Below are 19,655 nucleotides of genomic sequence, written 5' to 3'. Positions count from 1 at the left end.
AGTTTTTTCCCCTAAAATTTTTTATTCTAAAACTGGTTGTTTATAGGGCATTATGCAAGTGTCTGACAGTCTTGGATCATTTCAGTAACCTTCAGAGTTAATTGTATGTTTTTGAATAAGTGGAAGTACACAAAGTTCCATTGTAATTTGAAGCAAAATATAATCCAGATGCACTAGCATTTTCCGTGCCTGTATCATTTCCTCCTAGTTTGGGTTTTTGCTTTTACAGAATGTGAAAATTACTTATGTGGTCATGTTTTTGGCATATTCTTCTTTGCTTTTAAAAATATGTTTATAGTGTTTTCATAGCATGCTTTGAAAAGTAAAGACTATATGTATATATATTTTGCAATGTATGAATTTTTATTGTTTCCAACCTGGTGATTTAATCCTCCATTATTTGTAGGCAGACATTGATGGACCAGAATTTAAAACTACTCATGACAATACCAAACAAACACTTAAGGTATGTCTTTTCTAACTCACTATAAGGCTAGGGTATATGTTAATGATTAAATATAGCTTCAAAGCCATCTTTAGCTGTGAGATTGTGAGTTCTAAAATTAGAGTAAGAGTGGTAATAATAATAGATCTAATCTTGTAGATGGAAGAAATGAATATGGAGCTGAGATAAAATTATTACAAGACTTTATTTGATTTCCTAAAAGACTATTTGTTTCCAAGGTACAAATGAATGATTCCTTGTTGAGGACAAAATAATACATTTTTAAGGGAATTTTATTCACAACTCTTATTTGACGTCCTATTAATGGAAGCATCAAGAACTTGAATTGTTAACTGACTTTAGGATTAGAAAAAAAATTAAGGGTCAGGCAGAAAGTATGGCTCAGTACAGACATTGCTCTTGGAACCATCTGTAAGGGGACTGAACTAAGGCTGATAATACTTCCTAAATCGTTACTTAAAACCTATCAAGTTCTCTTGAGGTTAGAAGTATGGTCATGTGTAGAAGTTGGCAGTTGTAGTTTATTGTCTGGTAAAGGATTAACAAATAGTGAATTCTTTCTCAAATAAAAAAGGTCCTTGGTTGAATTATTCTTGGGCTACTTGTATATGTTGAAGTTTGTCATAAATATGTTTCCATATCTGAAATTTGCCTCTCTAATTGTTCATTATCTTAGGTTTCATTTTCATCTTTAGACTTAGTTCTTCATTTGGAAGCTTTACTGTCCTTCATGGATTTTTTGTCCTCTGCTGTTCCATCCTCTGAACCTTCTAAGAAGGACTCGGAGCTGAAACCACTTATGGGGGAGTCGAGAAGTATCATTGCCAAAACTGGTATTAACTTTTGAGTCACGGTCTCATACTTTCTACCTGAACTTTAATAATCATATGTAATAACCGAACTGAACTGAATAACTTGTATTTTTAAGCTAAGATGACCACTTAGCACCTTAATGTTTCCGGTGCTTTAACAGATTATGTTGGTTTCAAAAGAAAGCGGATTTTACTCTTAGGGTATTGATATAAATTTAGTGAGAGATTTTAAATAAGTGTTTAATATTAATCATGTATTTATATTTGATTTCACTGCCTTGCCTTGCGTTGATGTGCCCATAGCCTTCACTCTAGTGAAAGCGAGAAAGGAAGAAATTAAAGTATGATCACAGCGATGCATAGTAACAAAGGCCCATTTCAGTCAGTTAAAGCTACCTGGTACTCAACAGGTTTAAGCTTCGCAAGACACAAAAGGAATAATCTCATGGAAGAGACAGACTCACTTTGGTTTCAAACCAAAACTGTATTTAAGTCACATAGAGATATGGGCACATGCCATGACTTGTGCCCTGAAAATATTAGATGTAGTATAGCCTGAATGAACATGTGCCTATTTTTAAGTCAAATATTATTTTAATTATTTTTCTTTCATATCATATGATGTGAGTATCTAACATATTGTCATTTAATTTTCAGACCATTATCTGTTTGCATTATATCTATATTACTGGCATCTTTAAAGTATAAAGCTGTTAAGTAATATTAGATCTGATACAGGGAATATTTAAGCTCACAATAAACTATAAAGAAATCCTAATCCAGAGAAACAATATTCTAGTTATGCTGTGTAGCTGTTTTTTATGGTTTGATTATGTTGCTTTAAATTTTAAGGGGAAAAATAAAAAGAAAAAAAAAATTTAAGGGAAAAAAAAAAACCTCCTTTATCATCTTGGTGATTAAGGACTGATAACCCCATACTTTTATAGTTTTATAAGAAACATTGTTTCCGTCAGTCAAGACACATCTCTAGGAAATTATATTTTATATTTATCAATCAGGACTTGGAGGGAATCCATTTGATTGTGATTCTTAGACACAGGTACATAGACACAAATACGTGTTATAAAGTAACTTTTTGTTCCTTAACTTTAGCTCTTTATGTTCATTTCTTACAGACTTTATCTTAGGATTCTTCATGGAGAAACAGAATACAATCTAGAGAAATTGGCTGTATAGTTAATAACATGTATTATATGTGTCATAGTTAATAATACATATTTTTACTAATTCACCATTTCAGTTTTTCATGAAATATTTTTCTTTGATCTAATATATGATGTGAAAAGAAGTTCCAAATCAAAATTTATCTCTAATGGAATCCTAGAATTCTATTATAGGGATTTTTCTTTTTTTCCTATGAGAAAAGTTATAGTAAAGTTTTCCATCTAACAAAATTGTACTTACCAGGTGCTAATAAAGGTTGCCTTTATTTTTAATTTGGATGGAAAAATGCTAGTTTTTGTCTGATTGGCATTTGAAAACTGATTTTAAAATAATATTAATTAAATATAATCTTAATGGAGACCTTTTTGGTTCTTTCTTCACAGTTCATATTGTACTTTTAGTGAATTTGAGATTATTTTATGTGCTATATCATCTTTACATTTTGCTGATCACAAGGATTTTGTTACTTTTCAGTATCCAGCAACTCTTCTCAAGATGATGTGTTTGATTTAAAAGTCACTGCTAAATTAAATGCATTTAATGTTTTTGTCTGTGATCAGAAGTGTAACATTGCAGATATTAGAATACATGGTAAGTAGTTATTCCTTGGTGTAGGTATTTTTGTTTCTTTAGATCTTCAGGAAGAATGAGCTTGTTGTATGGTAGATTTCTCATGGCTTGTCTTTTTTTTTCCCAAGATTTCAGTAAGAGTAAAATTATATTTTCCCCCTCATCTGATTGGTTATTCCACATTCTTTGCATTTCCATATAAATTTTACCATTAGCTTTCCAACTTCACAGTTGTGAGAGTTAGACCATGAAGAAAGCTGAGTGCTGAAGAATTGATGCTTTCAAATGGTGGTGTTGAAGAAGACTCTTGAGAGTTCCTTGGATTGCAGGGAGATCAAACCAGTCCGTTCTAAAGGAAATCAACCCTGAATATTCATTGGAAGGACTGATGCTGAAGCTGAAGCTCCAATATTTTGACCACCTGATGCAAAGAGCCGACTCACTGGAAAAGACGCTGATGCTGGGAAAGATTGAAGGCAAAAAGAATAGGAGATGGCAGAGGATGAGATGGTTAGATAGCATCAACGACTCAGTGGACATGAATTTGAGCAAACTCCAAGAGATAGTGTAGGACAGAGGAATCTGGTGTGCAGCAGTCTATGGGGTCACAAAGAGTTGAACTTGACTTAGTGACTTCAAGGACAGCAGCCAATTTTAACAAAGAGCTTTGTAGTATTTTTTTTTTCTTAGCCTTGTAGTAGTTTAATTGGGATTATAGTGCATCTGTACCAATTTAGGGAGAATTTTATGTTAATGATACTGAGTTTTCTCATTCATTAACATGATATGACTTTCCATTTATTTATTTTTTAAATGGTAAACTTTATTATGTATTTGTTGTTTAGTTGCTAAGTTGTGTCTGACTCTTTTGGGACCTCACGGACGGTAGCCCGCTAGGCTCCTCTGTCCATGGGATTACCCAGGCAAGAATACTAGAGTGGGTTGCCATTTCTTTCTCTAGGGGATCTTCCTGAACCAGGGATCAAACCCGTGTTTCCTGCACACATCTCCTGCATTACAGGCAGATTTTTTACTGCTGAACCACCAGGGAAGCCCTATTTATTTATTTTTAAAATATTTTATTGGAGTATAGTTGCTTTACAATGTTGTGTTAGTTTCTGCTGTACAAAAAAGTGAATCAGTAGGCTTCCCTGGTGACTCAGTGGTAAAGAATTAGCCTGCCAGTGCAAGAGACACGGGTTCAACCCCTGTTCCAGGAATCCACCACATGCTGTGGAGCAACTAAGCCATGCACCACAACTGTTGAGCCTGTACTCTGGAGCCCGGGAACCACAACTGGTGAGCCGTTGCACCAGAACTGCTGAAGCCCGTGCACTCTAGAGCCTGTGCTTTGCAACAAGAGAAGCCACTACAATGAGAAGCCCTAGCATTGCTAAGAAGAGTAGCCCCTGGTCAGCGCAACTAGAAAAAAGCCTGGGTGCAGCAGTGAAGACCCAGCACAGTCATTAAAAAAAAAAAAGTGAATGAGCTATAAAAATGAGTGTGTTTGTTGCTTAGTTACATCGGACTCTTTGCGACCCCCTGGACTGTAGCCTGCCAGGCTCTTGTGTCCATGGAATTTCCCAGGCAAGAATACTGGAGTGGGTTGCCATTTCCTTCTCCAGAGGATCTTCCCAACTCACAGATTGAATCTGGGTCTCTTGCGTTGGCAGGCAGATTCTTTACCATCTGAACCATATGTATACATATATCCCCTCCCTCTTGAACCTCCCCCCACCATCCCACCCCCCTAGATGATCTTGAGTCATCTTTGGGTTTATTTATATTGAAGACTCCTGCAAACTTTTCAGAGATATGCTTTGAAATGTTAGAAGTAAATTTGTTATGATTCATAACTGATATAAGACATTTCTTATATTTTAAAATTTTTTTCAGAGTAATTCTAAGATTTAGTCTTGTGTTCTGTTTTCATTTTCTGAGAAATGAATAGCATAACATCTCACTGAGTAAAGAAAATGTCATTGTCCTATTGCCCTTGCCTTTTGTACTTATATAACATCAATAAAAGAGGTTTCTAAAAGAAATTTTCTAAGCTTTACTCATCATCAGCCTGATAGAAAGATGAGTTCGGATTATACCATGAATTCTGAAACAGCCTGTCAAGCTTCAAATTTTGGCTCTAAAACTTACTGGTTGACCTTAAGCAAGTTAATTTATATTTCCATGCCTGAGTTTCCTCTTCTATAAAATGGACATTGTTATAATAATTATTCATGGAATTGTTGTGAGAATTAAGTTTGCATATTTGCGTATATTAAGAAAAATGCCTGTCATGTACACAATAAGCATAATAAGCAGTTAATAGGAGTTAGAAAATCAGTTCCATTCAGCAAATACTACTAAGGATATGTTTATGGGTAGCGTGGTAATGATCTAGGATCATTATTGGGGCTGAGCTGTAGCCATTCTCTGATTCACTTTGAGAAGTGTTTTTAAAAATCATGCTTTTAGAAATCATGAAATCATGAAAATGACAAACATTTTTTGGAGAGAAATTGTGTTTTGGATAAAGTTTATTGTAGAAAGAATATTATTTATTCATCAAATTATATTTATTCTTAGTTGTTTATATAATGTTTATAAAATGATGGTTCAACATATGTTAGGTGTTGTCCTAAATGACCGATTCTGATCATGTTAATGCCCAGGCTACTTGTGTTTGGAGACCTGTGATTAATTGTCTTTGAAATTTGGTTACTTTTGTTTTAAATTTTCCACAAATTTTATGGGTGATATGCTTCCGGCACTTAAAGATATTATAATATTTATTAGGTATCTCATACATAGTAGTTGTTACCTTTGGAACTTCTCTGGTGGTCCAGTGGTTAGATTCTATGCTTCTAGTGCAGGAGGAGCTGGTTTGATCCCTGGCTGGAGAACTGAGATCTGACATACCACATGGCACAGCCAAAATTTTTTTAAAAAACTATTAAAACTAAGTTGTTACTTTACATATGTCTAATAGTAATTTTATCTGTTCTTTATCTTGGTAGTATATTATTGAATTTAAATAACACTGAATTAGTTCAGTTGGATTAGGTTAAAATTGTTGTGTTTCCCACAGGAATGGACGCCTCTGTCTCTGTGAGGCCAAAGCAAACCGACATGTTTGCGAGACTTAAGGATATCATAGTTACGAATGTTGATTTAGCATCCATTCACAAAAAGGTAATTAATAATATATGTTTCAATATTGAAATTTATTTTGTGTGTGTGTGTGTCTGGAGATGTCTTTAATCATTTGTTCAGGGTATGTGTAGTATCTGTCATGTGTCGGGCAATTTGTTGGGAATTGGCCGTGAATATGGTCATTGTCTGCTTTCACATTGTATGTAGACTAGATGATGTGTTAAAAGTGTTTTTGACCAATTAAGTGATTGATATCTCCATTGATAAACCTTTTTCTTATAGATTTAGGAAAATGTTATTGTCAGGTTCAGTGCTTTTAACTAGTATTTTGTTGAAGCTTGGATATAAATGATGCTTCTCTATGTGTCAAGGACTCTGTAATAAGAAACCTTGTAATACAGTGATACAACTCTTTTGATGTAATAACGAGTTAATTTAATACTTCTAGGCTGTCTCTATTTTGGGAGATGAAGTCTTTAGGTTCGAAATGACTCTTTATCCAGATGCCACGGAAGGCAAGGCCTATGCTGATATGTCTAAAGTAGATGGCAGACTTAGTCTCAAAGTGGGTTGTATTCAGATTGTATATGTTCATAAATTCTTCATGTCTCTTTTGGTAAGTTTATTTTAAAAATACATTTATTTCTCATTGAAGCCTAAATATCTTTGCCTGTGTATCTGAATCTAGATAGTCAAAATCTTTATTAAATAGGGTTGTGTGATAAACTCCCAAATGCTGAATAGATTATTACAGTTAAGGGAATCCTTTACCTGATGGATAACTAAATGAGTTTTTGCTATCATTGGTTTGAACCAACTCTGAAGGATCATTCATTAACTTTAACATAGTTACATAGTTTGAAAATACTTTCTGATGTTTCAGTTACAGCCTTTCAGTTTTAGTTGTTTTGAGAGATAACCTTAAAAGATGTTTAGCTAAAAGAATCCTTTAAGGAGATCGTTAGGCATTGGAGGGGCTAATACTGGAACTTAACAACTTTGATTATAATTATCATCAACAAGGCCGTAAAATTCTTTTAATTATTTCCATGTAAGTTTCATGAAGTGAAGAGTTTATTTTGTCTATGCCTTTCTTTTAGCAGGACTGTTAATCAAAGCTTTCAAATCTCACATTTCTATGTAAACCATTATGTTTTATTTTTCTGAAAAGTAATTTTATTTGGAGGGGTGTTAGTTAAATAAACAACTAAATAAGCCATCTGTGTTATTAATGGATGTGCATCAAGAATATTGCTTCCAGTTCTTTTCTCTATTGGCAAAAGTCTCTGTTTTTAGTTGAAATTGAGATGAATGGTATCTTGCTCTAAATAAATAATTTTTGACTCTTGTTAGTGACAGCAAGATTGTAAACACTTAAGCACCTTTGCTCATGTTGAAGTACACTTAAGAAAAGAATCTTCAGAAATAAGTAGGCAAAACCTTAGTTTCTAAAACTAGACTTTATTCCGATGACCTAGAGGTACAGATTTAAAGCTCTTTTGGAAGCCGTAAAGCTTTCTCCTCCATCTTTTTATGTAAATTTGGGTTAAAATGGCCGACATTCATGAGTAAAAGGGAGGTTTTAAATGAATGAAAGGGAGGTTTCATGTTGATGTATGGTAAAAACCACCACAATATTGTAAAGTAATTATTCTCCAATTGAAATAAATAAATTTAAAAACAAACAAAAACATGTAAAGCATTTAACAAGTCCTCAATAAACATTTTTATTTTCACACACAAAAGAATTGGTACAAAAATTTGTCAATAAACAAATAATTCTGAAATACATAAAGTGAAGGGACTCTTGTTCACGTTAATATCTCAGAGTGTATCTTTCTAAACTTTATTTCACGTACATGGTCATAAATAACATCTCTTTTACATCACCTCTTTTATTTAGCTTCTCTTTTTTAAAGTTTTTCCTTTAAAAAATAAATCCCTGTTTTGGGGGGAACTCTAAATACCAGTATTTTCCCACAGAACTTCCTCAACAATTTTCAAACTGCCAAAGAAGCTTTGAGCTCAGCTACGGCCCAGGCTGCAGAAAGAGCTGCTTCCAGCATGAAAGACTTGGCCGAAAAGAGTTTCCGCCTTTTGATGGATATCAACTTGAAAGCACCAGTTATTATCATTCCTCAGTCTTCAGTATCACCTAATGCTGTTATAGCAGATCTGGGTTTAATCACAGTTGAAAACCGATTTAATGTAGTTTCTAGGGGACATCATTCTCTCCCCCCCGTCATTGATAAAATGGACATCCAACTCACTCAGCTAAAGCTGTCCAGGTATAAATATATAATCCAAATGCATATTGTTTAGTCGCTAAGTTGTGTCCGACTCGTTTTCCATCCCCTGGCTATAGCCCACCAGGCTCCTCTCTCCATGGGATTTCCCAGACAAAAATACTGGAGTGGGTTGCCATTTCTTTCTACAGGGAATCTTCCTTACCCAGGAGTTACCTGCATCTCCTGCATTTTAGGTGGATTATTCATCACGTAGCCACCAGGGAAGCCCCAGCTATGTATTACTAGAAATAGAATTTTCATAGAATCATTGCCAGGGTAAAACACTGTAGTGGTTCATGGTTCATATTCCTTATTTCTTCTAATCATGAAACTTTGGCCATTGGTTTTTGGTTAGTGGTTGATAGTGATAGACCTCATAGAATCTATACTTTGTCTTACTAAATTTATGATGTGTTTTTTTACTCTATAAAAATTTCTTATTATAAGATTATGGTTAATACTTAATTTAGATATTTATTTATTTACTTTGTACATAGCTGTACATGGACAAAGGCTTCTTAAAAATATAATAAAATTTAAGATTTATTTCTCATTTCCAAAGCATGTCACATTTAGGAATTCTCAGTAAGATATCTAATGGATTATCAAATCAAAATGGGAAAGTGTTGGCTCTGTTGGATGACAAGAGTAAATTATTTGGTGGTTCAAATATTCATTGGCTGGCAGGCTAGAAATGACTATTACAATATGCTTGTTTAACTTCTAGGTTTGGTGAGCTTTTCCCTTTGAGTTTGGAGAAGTACTAATACCATAAACCTAAGGGCTTAGTACAGCATCACTTTCTTTGTCCTTCAGAGATGTTTTAGGAGGATGTAACATTTGTTTGTATGACATTCAGTTCAGTTCAGTTCAGTCGCTCAGTCGTGTCCGACTCTCCACATTGGTTAGTAGCTATTACTAGTCTTTGGGAAAGATAGTAAATAGTGCAGTAGTTATACTCACGCAGTTTGTTTCTTTGAAATCAGCATTGCATGGACTTTATCTTGTGTAGCTCTGCTTTGTAAACTTATACTGGCTAATTTGTGAAAAGAAGTATGTTCTAAAAGAATTGATAGCGGCCTTTAGTGTTTGGAAAAATGTTGTGTGGAAACTGGTACACATATGATGATAGTCTTCATTTTAAAGTGTAGATTTTAGAAATATAAAATAAATTCTTAATTATCTTTCAGAGCAGTTTTGCAGGCTGACTTACCACAACATGACATTGAAATTTTAAAGCCAGTCAACATGCTTTTAAACATACAGCGAAATTTAGCAGCGTCATGGTATTCGCAAATCCCGGGAATGGAGGTAAACGGAAGACTAAAGCCTACGCAGGCAAGTATATGTGTGAAATAATTGCTCGCTAGCTAGGCTTTCATCACTGATCACAGTGTAGTTCCGGTGTACATCAGAAGTGATAAAACGTTTAGAAGGGAATGCTTTGTTAGCTGAAAATGAAGGTGTCGTAATTTTTCACACTTTTCTTTATTTCTTATTCGTTGGATATTTGGTGAAGCCAGCAAGAACTCTGAGGTTGAACGCTAGGGAGTCTACTGAGATTATTATTAGTAATTTTAGAAGATTCTGTTCAAGTTTTAAGACAAATTAGAAAAGTGATATTTTAAATTTTATGTAAAAAAATTTTTTGACCATGCTACATGGCATGCGGGATCCTAGTTCCTCAGCCAAGGACTGAATCTGTGCCCCCTGCATTGGAAGTATAGAATCTTAAGTATGGAACCTCCAGGCAAGTCCCCGTAAAGTAGTATTTAGATACCACATCCAAAGCACCTTAAATAGTATTTTTAATGTATAGAAACACTCTTTTAATTAGAAAAGCAGACATTTTCAGTAGGTGACTATGTTTGGTTGGTAAGCATATAAACAGCAGTATTTTTAATATTGTAGTTAGCAGGTCGTAGGTAGGCTCACAGGAAGAGATGGTACTAGTCAAAGATGGTCGCCAAAGTTTCAGAACCTTGGGACTCTTGTGTGCCTGTGTGTGAAACTGCAGAAACCAAGCAGCAGGAAATAAGGACAGGGGGAGTGACTAAACAGGACGTGTGGAAGATGCGTGGAGATTCGGTCGTGCAGCAGGTTCTGATACCTGTGACTGTTTCAGAGTTGGTTCTAAGATAAAGCAAGAAGGGTCAAAGGAGCCGAGTTCTACTAGTGAGGATGTTGAAATTGAGGCTTGTCATAGGAATGAGAGATCCCTGTCCATCGTATGAGTAAATACATAAGAGCATGTGTTTATTGAGAGTATTGACTTTTCTATTCTAGGATATAGTACTCTTCTCTTAAATTCTCCCTTGCTCAGATTAGATCCCAGAACTAACATTGGATCCTTTTCAAATACTAGGAGGTGGTGAAGTTAGCTGTTCTTCGGGAGGCTGTGATATCTCAGTTGGTAGCACAAGTGGGAAGGAATATAGAAAGAAGTTCTGGGGTGTTAAAGTGATGTCTGTTTTCTAAGGACTGGGACTTGGAGCAAAAAAGAAATCCCTGGTCGTCATCTCATGCTAAAATATTGCCACACTTTCATTTAGGCTGGGAATCAGGTGTTGTCCTTGGTGATAGGGGCACAATTTGAGGGGGACAGGGTACTGCGGTGTTCACAAGAAAAGGTGCTGTGAATGCACCTGTTTGGATTTGGGTTTAGGTACTTCAAAAAGGCCTTTTGGACCACTGTTACTAGGTGTAGATTATTACTGATATTTAGTTGCTAAGTCATGTCTGACTCTTGCAACCCTGTGGACTGTAGCCCACCTGGCTCCTTTGTCCATGGGATTCCCCAGGCAAGAATACTGGATTGGGTTGCCATTTCCTTCTCCAGGGGATCTTCCTGACTCAGGGATCGAAGCTGAATCTCCTGCATTGACAGGCAGATTCTTTACCTCTGAGCCACCGGGAAAGCCCCAATATGTGTAGGGGAAATGCACAAAAGAGGGAAGGATGAAAAAGTTTAATGGGTCTTAGCAGCCAGTAGCATCTTTGTTTATTCTAGCAGCTTCATGTTGTTCTGCAGCCACCGATTAGGAAGATGATGTTATTCCTATTTTAAAGATTAAGAAATGAGTTAAGGAGGCTAAGAAACTTAGCCAACAGCGCAGCTTGACAGTGGTATAGTTGACACATATCTACTTGACTCAAAATCTCTTGCTTTTTTTTTTTCTTTTTGTCACATATCCCCTTTTTATAAAGGTTGGAGATTAGCAAGATGCTCATCTTGGCCTGTGTTTGGCTTTTAACAATTCTGTGCAGATGCGTTTGTTACTGTTCTAGGAGGCATCATCTTGACAGGTTAAATGATTTAAGTATATGCAGACACGCATGTACTGAGAATTAGACTACATTACAGGAGCGCATCTTTTTCCCTTCTTGATGGAGACTGGAAACTGAACAGCAGTCTTCCTATTTTGAGTTTGGGGGAGAGTAAGCAGTGTGGAGGAGGACGCTGGTACTGGATGAGAAGAGAGAGAAGCAGAATGGAGATGAGGAGCTCGGGAGAGGGGAGAGGAACCCAGGTCCAGAACAAAATGAGTTACGGTAACCCTAACAGTTAAGGCAGGAGGAGTGGCGTACTGGAAGCAGGGACGTGGATATGAGTGGAAGCAAAAACGTGTTTGCACGCAGGAGTAATGTCTAGTACTATCCAAGATAAAATACTTTCATCCTGCTATTTACGGTCCCAGCTCGCTTGTTTTTTTTTAGTTAGATGAAGTTAATTGGACAGACCGTAAGTTAAGACATAGATATTTTGCATCATTTTATTATTTTATATTAACAGTAACCTGTTGTTGGTTTCTAGGTTGCTCTTAGTAGAGACGACTTAACAGTTTTAATGAAAATTTTGCTGGAGAATCTTGGAGAAGCTTCTTCACAGCCAAGCCCCACGCAGTCTACCCAGGAGGCTGTGAGAGTCAGACAAGACATTTCCAGTAGACCTGACCACTTCATAGGTATAAATAGATGGAGATTTTTGCTTTGATTGTTGAGAAGAATTAGATGTTAATTCCATATTTATATTTAGTGGGTTTTTTAATTGTCCAGCGTAATGTGGTGTGAACTGATCTAGTGCTGTATTATTTACTGTGGAAGATCAGAAGGGGCTGAGACTGCCTTGAAGCTCCCAGGGGAAGGAAGTGGGCTCATTGCTCTAAAAGGAGGGCCCACCTCTTGTTGCCTGCATGATGCATGCTTGCCCTTTATTTGTGAAAGTTGAATTTGCCCAATTCAAGCGGCATTGAGATAGTATCACTATGAACAAAGCTAGTGGAGGTAATTGAATTCCAGTTGAGCTATTTCAAATCCTAAAAGCTGATGCTGTGAAAGTACTGCACTCAATATGTCAGCAAATTTGGAAAACTCAGCAGTGGCCACAGGACTGGAAAAGGTCAGTTTTCATTCCAATCCCAAAGGCAATGCCAAAGAATGCTCAAACTACCGCACAATTGCACTCATCGCACATGCTAGTGAAATAATGCTCAACATTCTCCAAGCCAGGCTTCAGCAATATGTGAACCATGAACTCCCAGATGTTCAAGCTGGTTTTAGAAAAGACAGAGGAAACAGAGATCAAATTGCCAACATTCGCTGGATCTTGGAAAAAGCAAGAGAGTTCCAGAAAAACGTCTCTTTCTGCTTCATTGACTATGCCAAAGCCTTTGACTGTGTGGATCACAATAAACTGTGGAAAATTCTGCAAGAGATGGGAAATTCAGACCACCTGACCTGCCTTTTAGAAAACCTGTATGTAAGTCAGGAAACAACAGTTAGAACTGGATATGGAACAACAGACTGGTTCCAAATAGGAAAAAGAGTGCATCAAGGCTGTATATTGTCACCCTGCTTATTTAATTTATATGCAGAGTACATCATGAGAAACGCTGGGCTGGAAGAAGCACAAGCTAGAATCAAGATTGCCGGGAGAAATATCAGTAACCTCAAATATGCAGATGACACCACCCTTATGGCAGAAAGTGAAGAGGAACTCAAAAGCCTCTTGATGAAAGTGAAAGAGGAGAGTGAAAACATTGGCTTAAAGCTCAACATTCAGAAAACGAAGATCATGGTATCTGGTCCCATCACTTCATGGGAAATAGATGGGGAAACAGTGGCTGACTTTAATTTTTTGGGCTCCAAAATCACTGCAGATGGTGACTGCAGCCATGAAATAAAAGACGCTTACTCCTTGGAAGGAAAGTTATGACCAACCTAGAAAGCATATTAAAAAGCAGAGACATTACTTTGCCAACAGAGGTCCGTCTAGTCAAGGCTATACATAAGGGAATACATAAGGGAATTCTCCAGATTATTAAAATTGTTATCTTTCAAAGTCACTGAACCTTTTAAATTCAGCCATTTTTAAAAGATAATTTTTCTAACATACAAGGTTTCTTTTTGCTTTCTTGGCCAAGTATATAGAATAATTTTATAATTTCACTGTTTTTCATCATTTAAAATTGTTATGTGAATATCATGTCTTATTTTAGACTGTGAATAAGTTAGTGTTTTCATGGCTAAAGTGAGATGGAGTCTTCCTTGTCCATTTAATAAATGACCCCAGACTGCTGCTTTTATCATGCTTAAGTCATCGACTATTCGTTATGGCAGTGGTCCATTAAGCTGCCAGTAAATAATACTAAGCCTGCAGTGCTTCTCCTATAGTTAGGTCTGGTTTTGAAGTCATAAAACAAATGCCTAGAGCAGTGTGCAAAATAAGGTTTTTGGTTCAGGATAGTTAGGAGCACTATATGAGTCTAGTGAGGCCTCCCTGCATCTCTCCCCAGGCTGAGTTCATGCCGCCCTGCAGACAGATGCTAGATAAGTAGGCTGTTGCTGTAGTTAGACAGGAACTATGTACTGTACGGATGAATAAACGGTAGCAGGCAAGCTTTATGTGGTTAACAGTCTCACTATGTTCAGCTGTGGTCAGTTTGTGTCCCTGGCTCAAACTGTATAGTTAATGTGGTACTTGGGAAAACAAAAAAAGTTCTGATGGGAAAACTACAGAGATAATGAAGAGGGGAATGTAACTTATTTTCGGGAAAGGTAAAGAGAAAAAGCCTAGCGTTTTCCAGCTTGGAGAAGACTTAATGTAGTTAAAGTTATGCTGTGTTTGTTCTTGCAGTAACATGTAAGAATAGACTTTCTTATAAATGACCAAAAGAATAGAATCCATCTCCACAAGAGATCGCAGAATCACTTTGTAAGCAGGATTGAAAGCATTATGTATTCTTTGCCTAAAAAGTTTCTGTCTAAGGATGAGGGATAAGACTGCATTACTTCTTGAAGTCTCTTTCACCTCAAAATTCCAGAGACTCCCTGTCCCACATTATATTTGAGGTCTCTTCAGCTCTGCTTTTAAGTTATATTCTGTTCTATCAAAGTTAATGTATTGGATGACATAGGTAATTAAAGATAGTGAGACGCGAACTACACTAGCAGAGGATCTTTTACTGACTAGCTGTCTGTTCTTGGGCAAAGTATTTTACTTTTCTCTGCCTCCAGTTTCATAATCTCTTGAGAATGGCCTGTAACCAGTTAAGTGAAATGCTTTAATAATTATAAACTACAATGAAGTAGTCTTGCATTTGTAGGGCTTTTTAAAAAAAGTTGTCTTAATGCTCTTTGCCAGGCCATCTTTTTATTTTTAATGTAGATAGTCTGTGTACATTTTGCCCTGTACTAAATATTTATGGAATATATTGCCATTTTTGTTAATTGTTTCATCATGATTTAAATAATTCTTGAAAGTATCATATAAATTTAGAATAATAAATTATTATCCTAGCTTTCAAAATATGTATAAAGTCATATACATACTTAAAAGCTTACTAATTTTCATATTTATATTTGAACCATCAGAGCAAGAAGATCTGACAGACTCAAAGCTTGCTTTGGACCAGAGTGTCACTCTCCAGTTTGACTTTCACTTTGAATCTCTTTCTATTGTACTTTATAACAATGATACCAGCCAGGTATGTAGTTAATGTCTATATCTAGGAGAAAGTCCTTAGCTCTTGATATTCAGTTTTAGAATATTGTCATTTTTTTGATGTGATTCTTCTTCTCAAGATTGATATGTGTTAAATTCTATTTGGCCTCCAGAGTATGCATTGGTCTTGCTCTCTGCACTTTGTTAGTGTTTTTAATCTTTCTAGGCTCAGGAAAACTTTTTACTTTTTTCCAAGTAATATCAGTACTAAAATATTTAGACCTAGCTCTGGGAGAAATATTTTATTTGTGGATAATTAGCTATATGTACAGTTTTATTACATAGTTATATATACATGCATGTTTAACTAAGGAAAATAATTTAGTGGCTTTGAAACTTTAGAGGGTTATTTTAAAATTTATGATTATCCATGATATATAAGCATTAATTAAGTTTTTCTTGAATAAACTTTTTATTTAGTAGATAATATGTTAAGGATACTGATGAGTGAATTGAGGAACCAAGGTCTAGTGCCATTATGATTTGAACCACATTAATGTGTCACTGATTTTTTTTAGAAAGCTTTTTTATATAATGTTTTTTAATAAATGTTTTTTATTATATCAGTTAATTAGTATCATCATAATACTCATGCATAGGATATAATAATACCCATAATAATCAGTATTGTAAGTATTTTATCCATTGGTTATGTCCATGTATGTGTTTTGTTATGTTTCGTATTGTTTTCTAAGAGTTACACAGTGTTCATATATTATTACTGTTGAACCTTGAACAAGTATCTGTCATTTGTGCAATAGACAACATTAATTATTGTTTTTCAAATTTTATTGAAATATAGTTGACTTACAGTATTGTATTCATTTCTGCTACATAGCCTAGTGATTCAGTTATACATATATTCATTTTTTATATTCTTTTTCATTATGGTGTGTCATAAGATATTGAATATAGTTCCCTGTGATATACAGTAGGACCTTGTTGTTTATCCATCCTATGTATAATAGTTTGCATCTACTCATCCCAAACTCCCAATCCTTGGCAGCCACAGGTCTGTTCTCTACGTCTGTGAGTCTGTTTTTGTTTTGTAGATATGTTCATTTGTGTCACACTTTATGATTCCACACATAAATGATATTATAAGGTATTTGTCTTTCTGACTTACTTAGTATGATAATCTCTAGTTCTATCCATGTTGCTGCAAATGGCATTATTTCATCCTTTTTATGGCTGAATCATATTCCATTGTATATATGTACCATGTCTTCTTTATCCATTCACTGGTTGTTTCCTTATCTTGGCTATTGTGAATAGTGCTGTATGAACATAGGGGTGCTTGTATCTTTTCAAGTGTATTTCTGTCTGGCTCTGTGCCTAGGTGTGTGATTGCCAGATCATGTGGCAACTCTACTTTTAAATTTCTAAGGAACTTCCATACTATATTCCATAGTGGGTGCACCAGTTTATACTCCCACCAACAGTGCAGAAGGGTTTCCTTTTCTCCATACCCTTTCCAGCAGTTTGATATTTGTAGACATTTTAATGGTGGCCATTCTGACTGGTGTGAGGTGACAGCCTTAATTTCTAATGTTTAATGTTAATGTAAATAAAAGATCAGAAAATGATGTAATGCAAAATGAACAGTTAAATATAGTCTTCGTTTCGATTAAGGTACTGTTATTCTATTGGCTTTCTCCGTGATCCAGCGGATGTTGGCAATTTGATCTCTGGTGCCTCTGCCTTTTCTAAAACCTGCTTGAACATCTGGGAGTTCATGGTTCACATATTGCTGAAGCCTGGCTTGGAGAATTTTGAGCATGACTTTACTAGCGTGTGAGATGAGTGCAATTGTGTGGTAGTTTGAGCATTATTTGGCATTCCCTTTCTTTGGGATTGGGATGAAGACTGACCTTTTCCAGTCCTGTGGCCACTGCTGAGTTTTCCAAATCTGCTGGCATATTGAGTGCAGCACTTTCACAGCATCAGCTTTCAAGATTTGAAATAGCTCCACTGGAATTCCCTCACCTCCACTAGCTTTGTTCGTAGTGATGCTTTCTAAGGCCCACTTGACTTCACATTCCAAGATGTCTGGCTCTAGGTCAGTGATCACGTTATCGTGATTATCTTGGTCATGAAGATCTTTTTTGTACAGTTCTTCTGTGTATTCTTGCCACCTCTTCTTAATATCTTCTGCCTCTGTTAGGTCCGTACCATTTCTGTCCTTTATCGAGCCCATCTTTGCATGAAATGTTCCCTTGGAATCTCTAATTTTCTTGAAGAGATCACTTGTTTTTCCTATTCTGTTGTTTTCCTCTATTTCTTTGCATTGATCACTGAGGAAGGCTTTCTTATCTCTCCTTGCTATTCTTTGGAACTCTGCATTCAGATGCTTATATCTTTCCTTTTCTCCTTTGCTTTTTTTCTTCTCTTCTTTTCACAGCTATTTGTAAGGCCTCCTCAGACAGCCATTTTGCTTTTTTGCATTTCTTTCCCATGGGGATGGTCTTGGTTCCTGTCTCCTGTACAATGTCACGAACCTCTGTCCAGAGTTCATCAGGCACTCTATCTATCAGATCTAGTCCCTTAAATCTATTTCTCACTTCCACATAATCATAAGGGATTTGATCCAACATCCGCTGGATCATGGAGAAAGCAAGAGAGTTCCAGAAAAACATCTATTTCTGCTTCATTGACTATGACAAAGCCTTTGACTATGTGGATCACAATAAACTGTGGAAAATTCTGAAAGAGATGGGAATACCAGACCACCTGACCTGCCTCTTGAGAAACCTGTATGCAGGTCAGGAAGCAACAGTCAGAACTGGACATGGAACAACAGACTGGTTTCAAATAGGAAAAGGAGTACGTCAAGGTTGTATATTGTCACCTTGCTTATTTAACTTATATGCAGAGTACATCATGAGGAACGCTGGGCTGGAAGAAGCACAAGCTGGAGTCAAAATTGCTGGGAGAAATATCATTAACCTCAGATATGCAGATGACACCACGCTTATGGCAGAAAGTGAAGAGGAACTCAAAAGCCTCTTGATGAAAGTGAAAGAGGAGAGTGAAAAGGTTGGCTTGAAGCTCAACATTCAGAAAACAAAGATCATGGCATCTGGTCCCATCACTAAATGGGAAATAGAGGGGGAAACAGTGGAAACAGTGTCAGCCTTTTTTTTTTGGGCTCCAAAATCACTGCAGATGCTGACTGCAGCCATGAAATTAGAAGACGCTTGCTCCTTGGAAGGAAAGTTATGACCAACCTAGCCAGCATATTAAAAAGCAGAGACATTACTTTGCCAACCAAGGTCCGTCTAGTCAAGGCTATGGTTTTTCCCGTGGTCATGTATGGATGTGAGAGTTGGACTGTGAAGAAAGCTGATTGGTGAAGAATTGATGCTTTTGAACTGTGGTGCTGGAGAAGACTCTTGAGAGTCCCTTGGACTGCAAGGAGATCCAACCAGTCCATTCTAAAGGAGAACAGTCCTGGGTGTTCATTAGAAGGACTGATGCTAAAGCTGAAACTCCAATACTTTGGCCCCCTCATGGGACGAGTTGACTCACTGGAAAAGAGTCTGATGCTGGGCGGGATTTGGGGGCAGGAGGAGAAGGGGATGACAGAGGATGAGATGGCTGGATGGCATCACCGACTCGATGGACATGAGTTTGAGTGAACTCTGGGAGTTGGTGATGGACAGGGAGGCCTGGCGTGCTGTGATTCATGGGGTTGCGGAGAGTCAGACACGACTGAGCGACTGAACTGAACTGAACTGATTCTACTGGCTGCCCAGACTTACAATCTTGTTTTCTTTTACTTCCTTCTTTGTTGACATTCTTTATTCATTTGGACACCAAGTACTGTCAGTTTGGGTGAACTTCTGTTCTTTCCTGGAAGTTCTCACTGCTGCATTATTTGAGGCTTCTTAGCTCATGCAGTACTGCAGTGTCTTCCTTGTTTGTTGTCATTCAGCTTACACATTGGCACAAGTTCAGGTTCTTCAGTGTCATGTAGCCATTTACAGATTCCCATTCGGAGAAGGGGACTATGGAGAATGAGATGGCTGGATGGCATCACCGACTCTGTGGACATGAGTTTGAGTGTACTCCGGGAGTTGGTGATGGACAGGGAGGCCTGGCGTGCTGTGATTCATGGGGTCGCAGAGAGTCGGACACGACTGAGTGACTGAACTGAACTGAACTGAACCGATTCTACTTAG

At 36.7% G+C, this 19,655-nt stretch overlaps 1 protein-coding gene across 1 annotated transcript in view; it reads left to right on the top strand.

The window, feature by feature from the left end:
* Positions 1-19,655, top strand: part of VPS13C (vacuolar protein sorting 13 homolog C) — a 181,163-nt gene that overhangs the window by 98,217 nt on the left and 63,291 nt on the right. The window contains exons 39-47 of the mRNA XM_055437136.2: positions 407-466; positions 1,143-1,299; positions 2,938-3,054; positions 6,119-6,222; positions 6,632-6,799; positions 8,167-8,471; positions 9,662-9,809; positions 12,286-12,436; positions 15,345-15,457. Of these exons, the coding sequence (XP_055293111.2) occupies positions 407-466; positions 1,143-1,299; positions 2,938-3,054; positions 6,119-6,222; positions 6,632-6,799; positions 8,167-8,471; positions 9,662-9,809; positions 12,286-12,436; positions 15,345-15,457 (1,323 nt within the window). The remainder of the gene's footprint in view (positions 1-406; positions 467-1,142; positions 1,300-2,937; positions 3,055-6,118; positions 6,223-6,631; positions 6,800-8,166; positions 8,472-9,661; positions 9,810-12,285; positions 12,437-15,344; positions 15,458-19,655) is intronic.

This window comes from Moschus berezovskii, chromosome 9, assembly GCF_049115385.1.
Source record: "Moschus berezovskii isolate FMDL1 chromosome 9, NW_MosBer_1.0, whole genome shotgun sequence".
Lineage (NCBI taxonomy): Eukaryota > Metazoa > Chordata > Mammalia > Artiodactyla > Moschidae > Moschus > Moschus berezovskii.
Note: the sequence above shows the minus strand (reverse complement) of the source record. Positions and strands in the feature narration are given on the sequence as shown.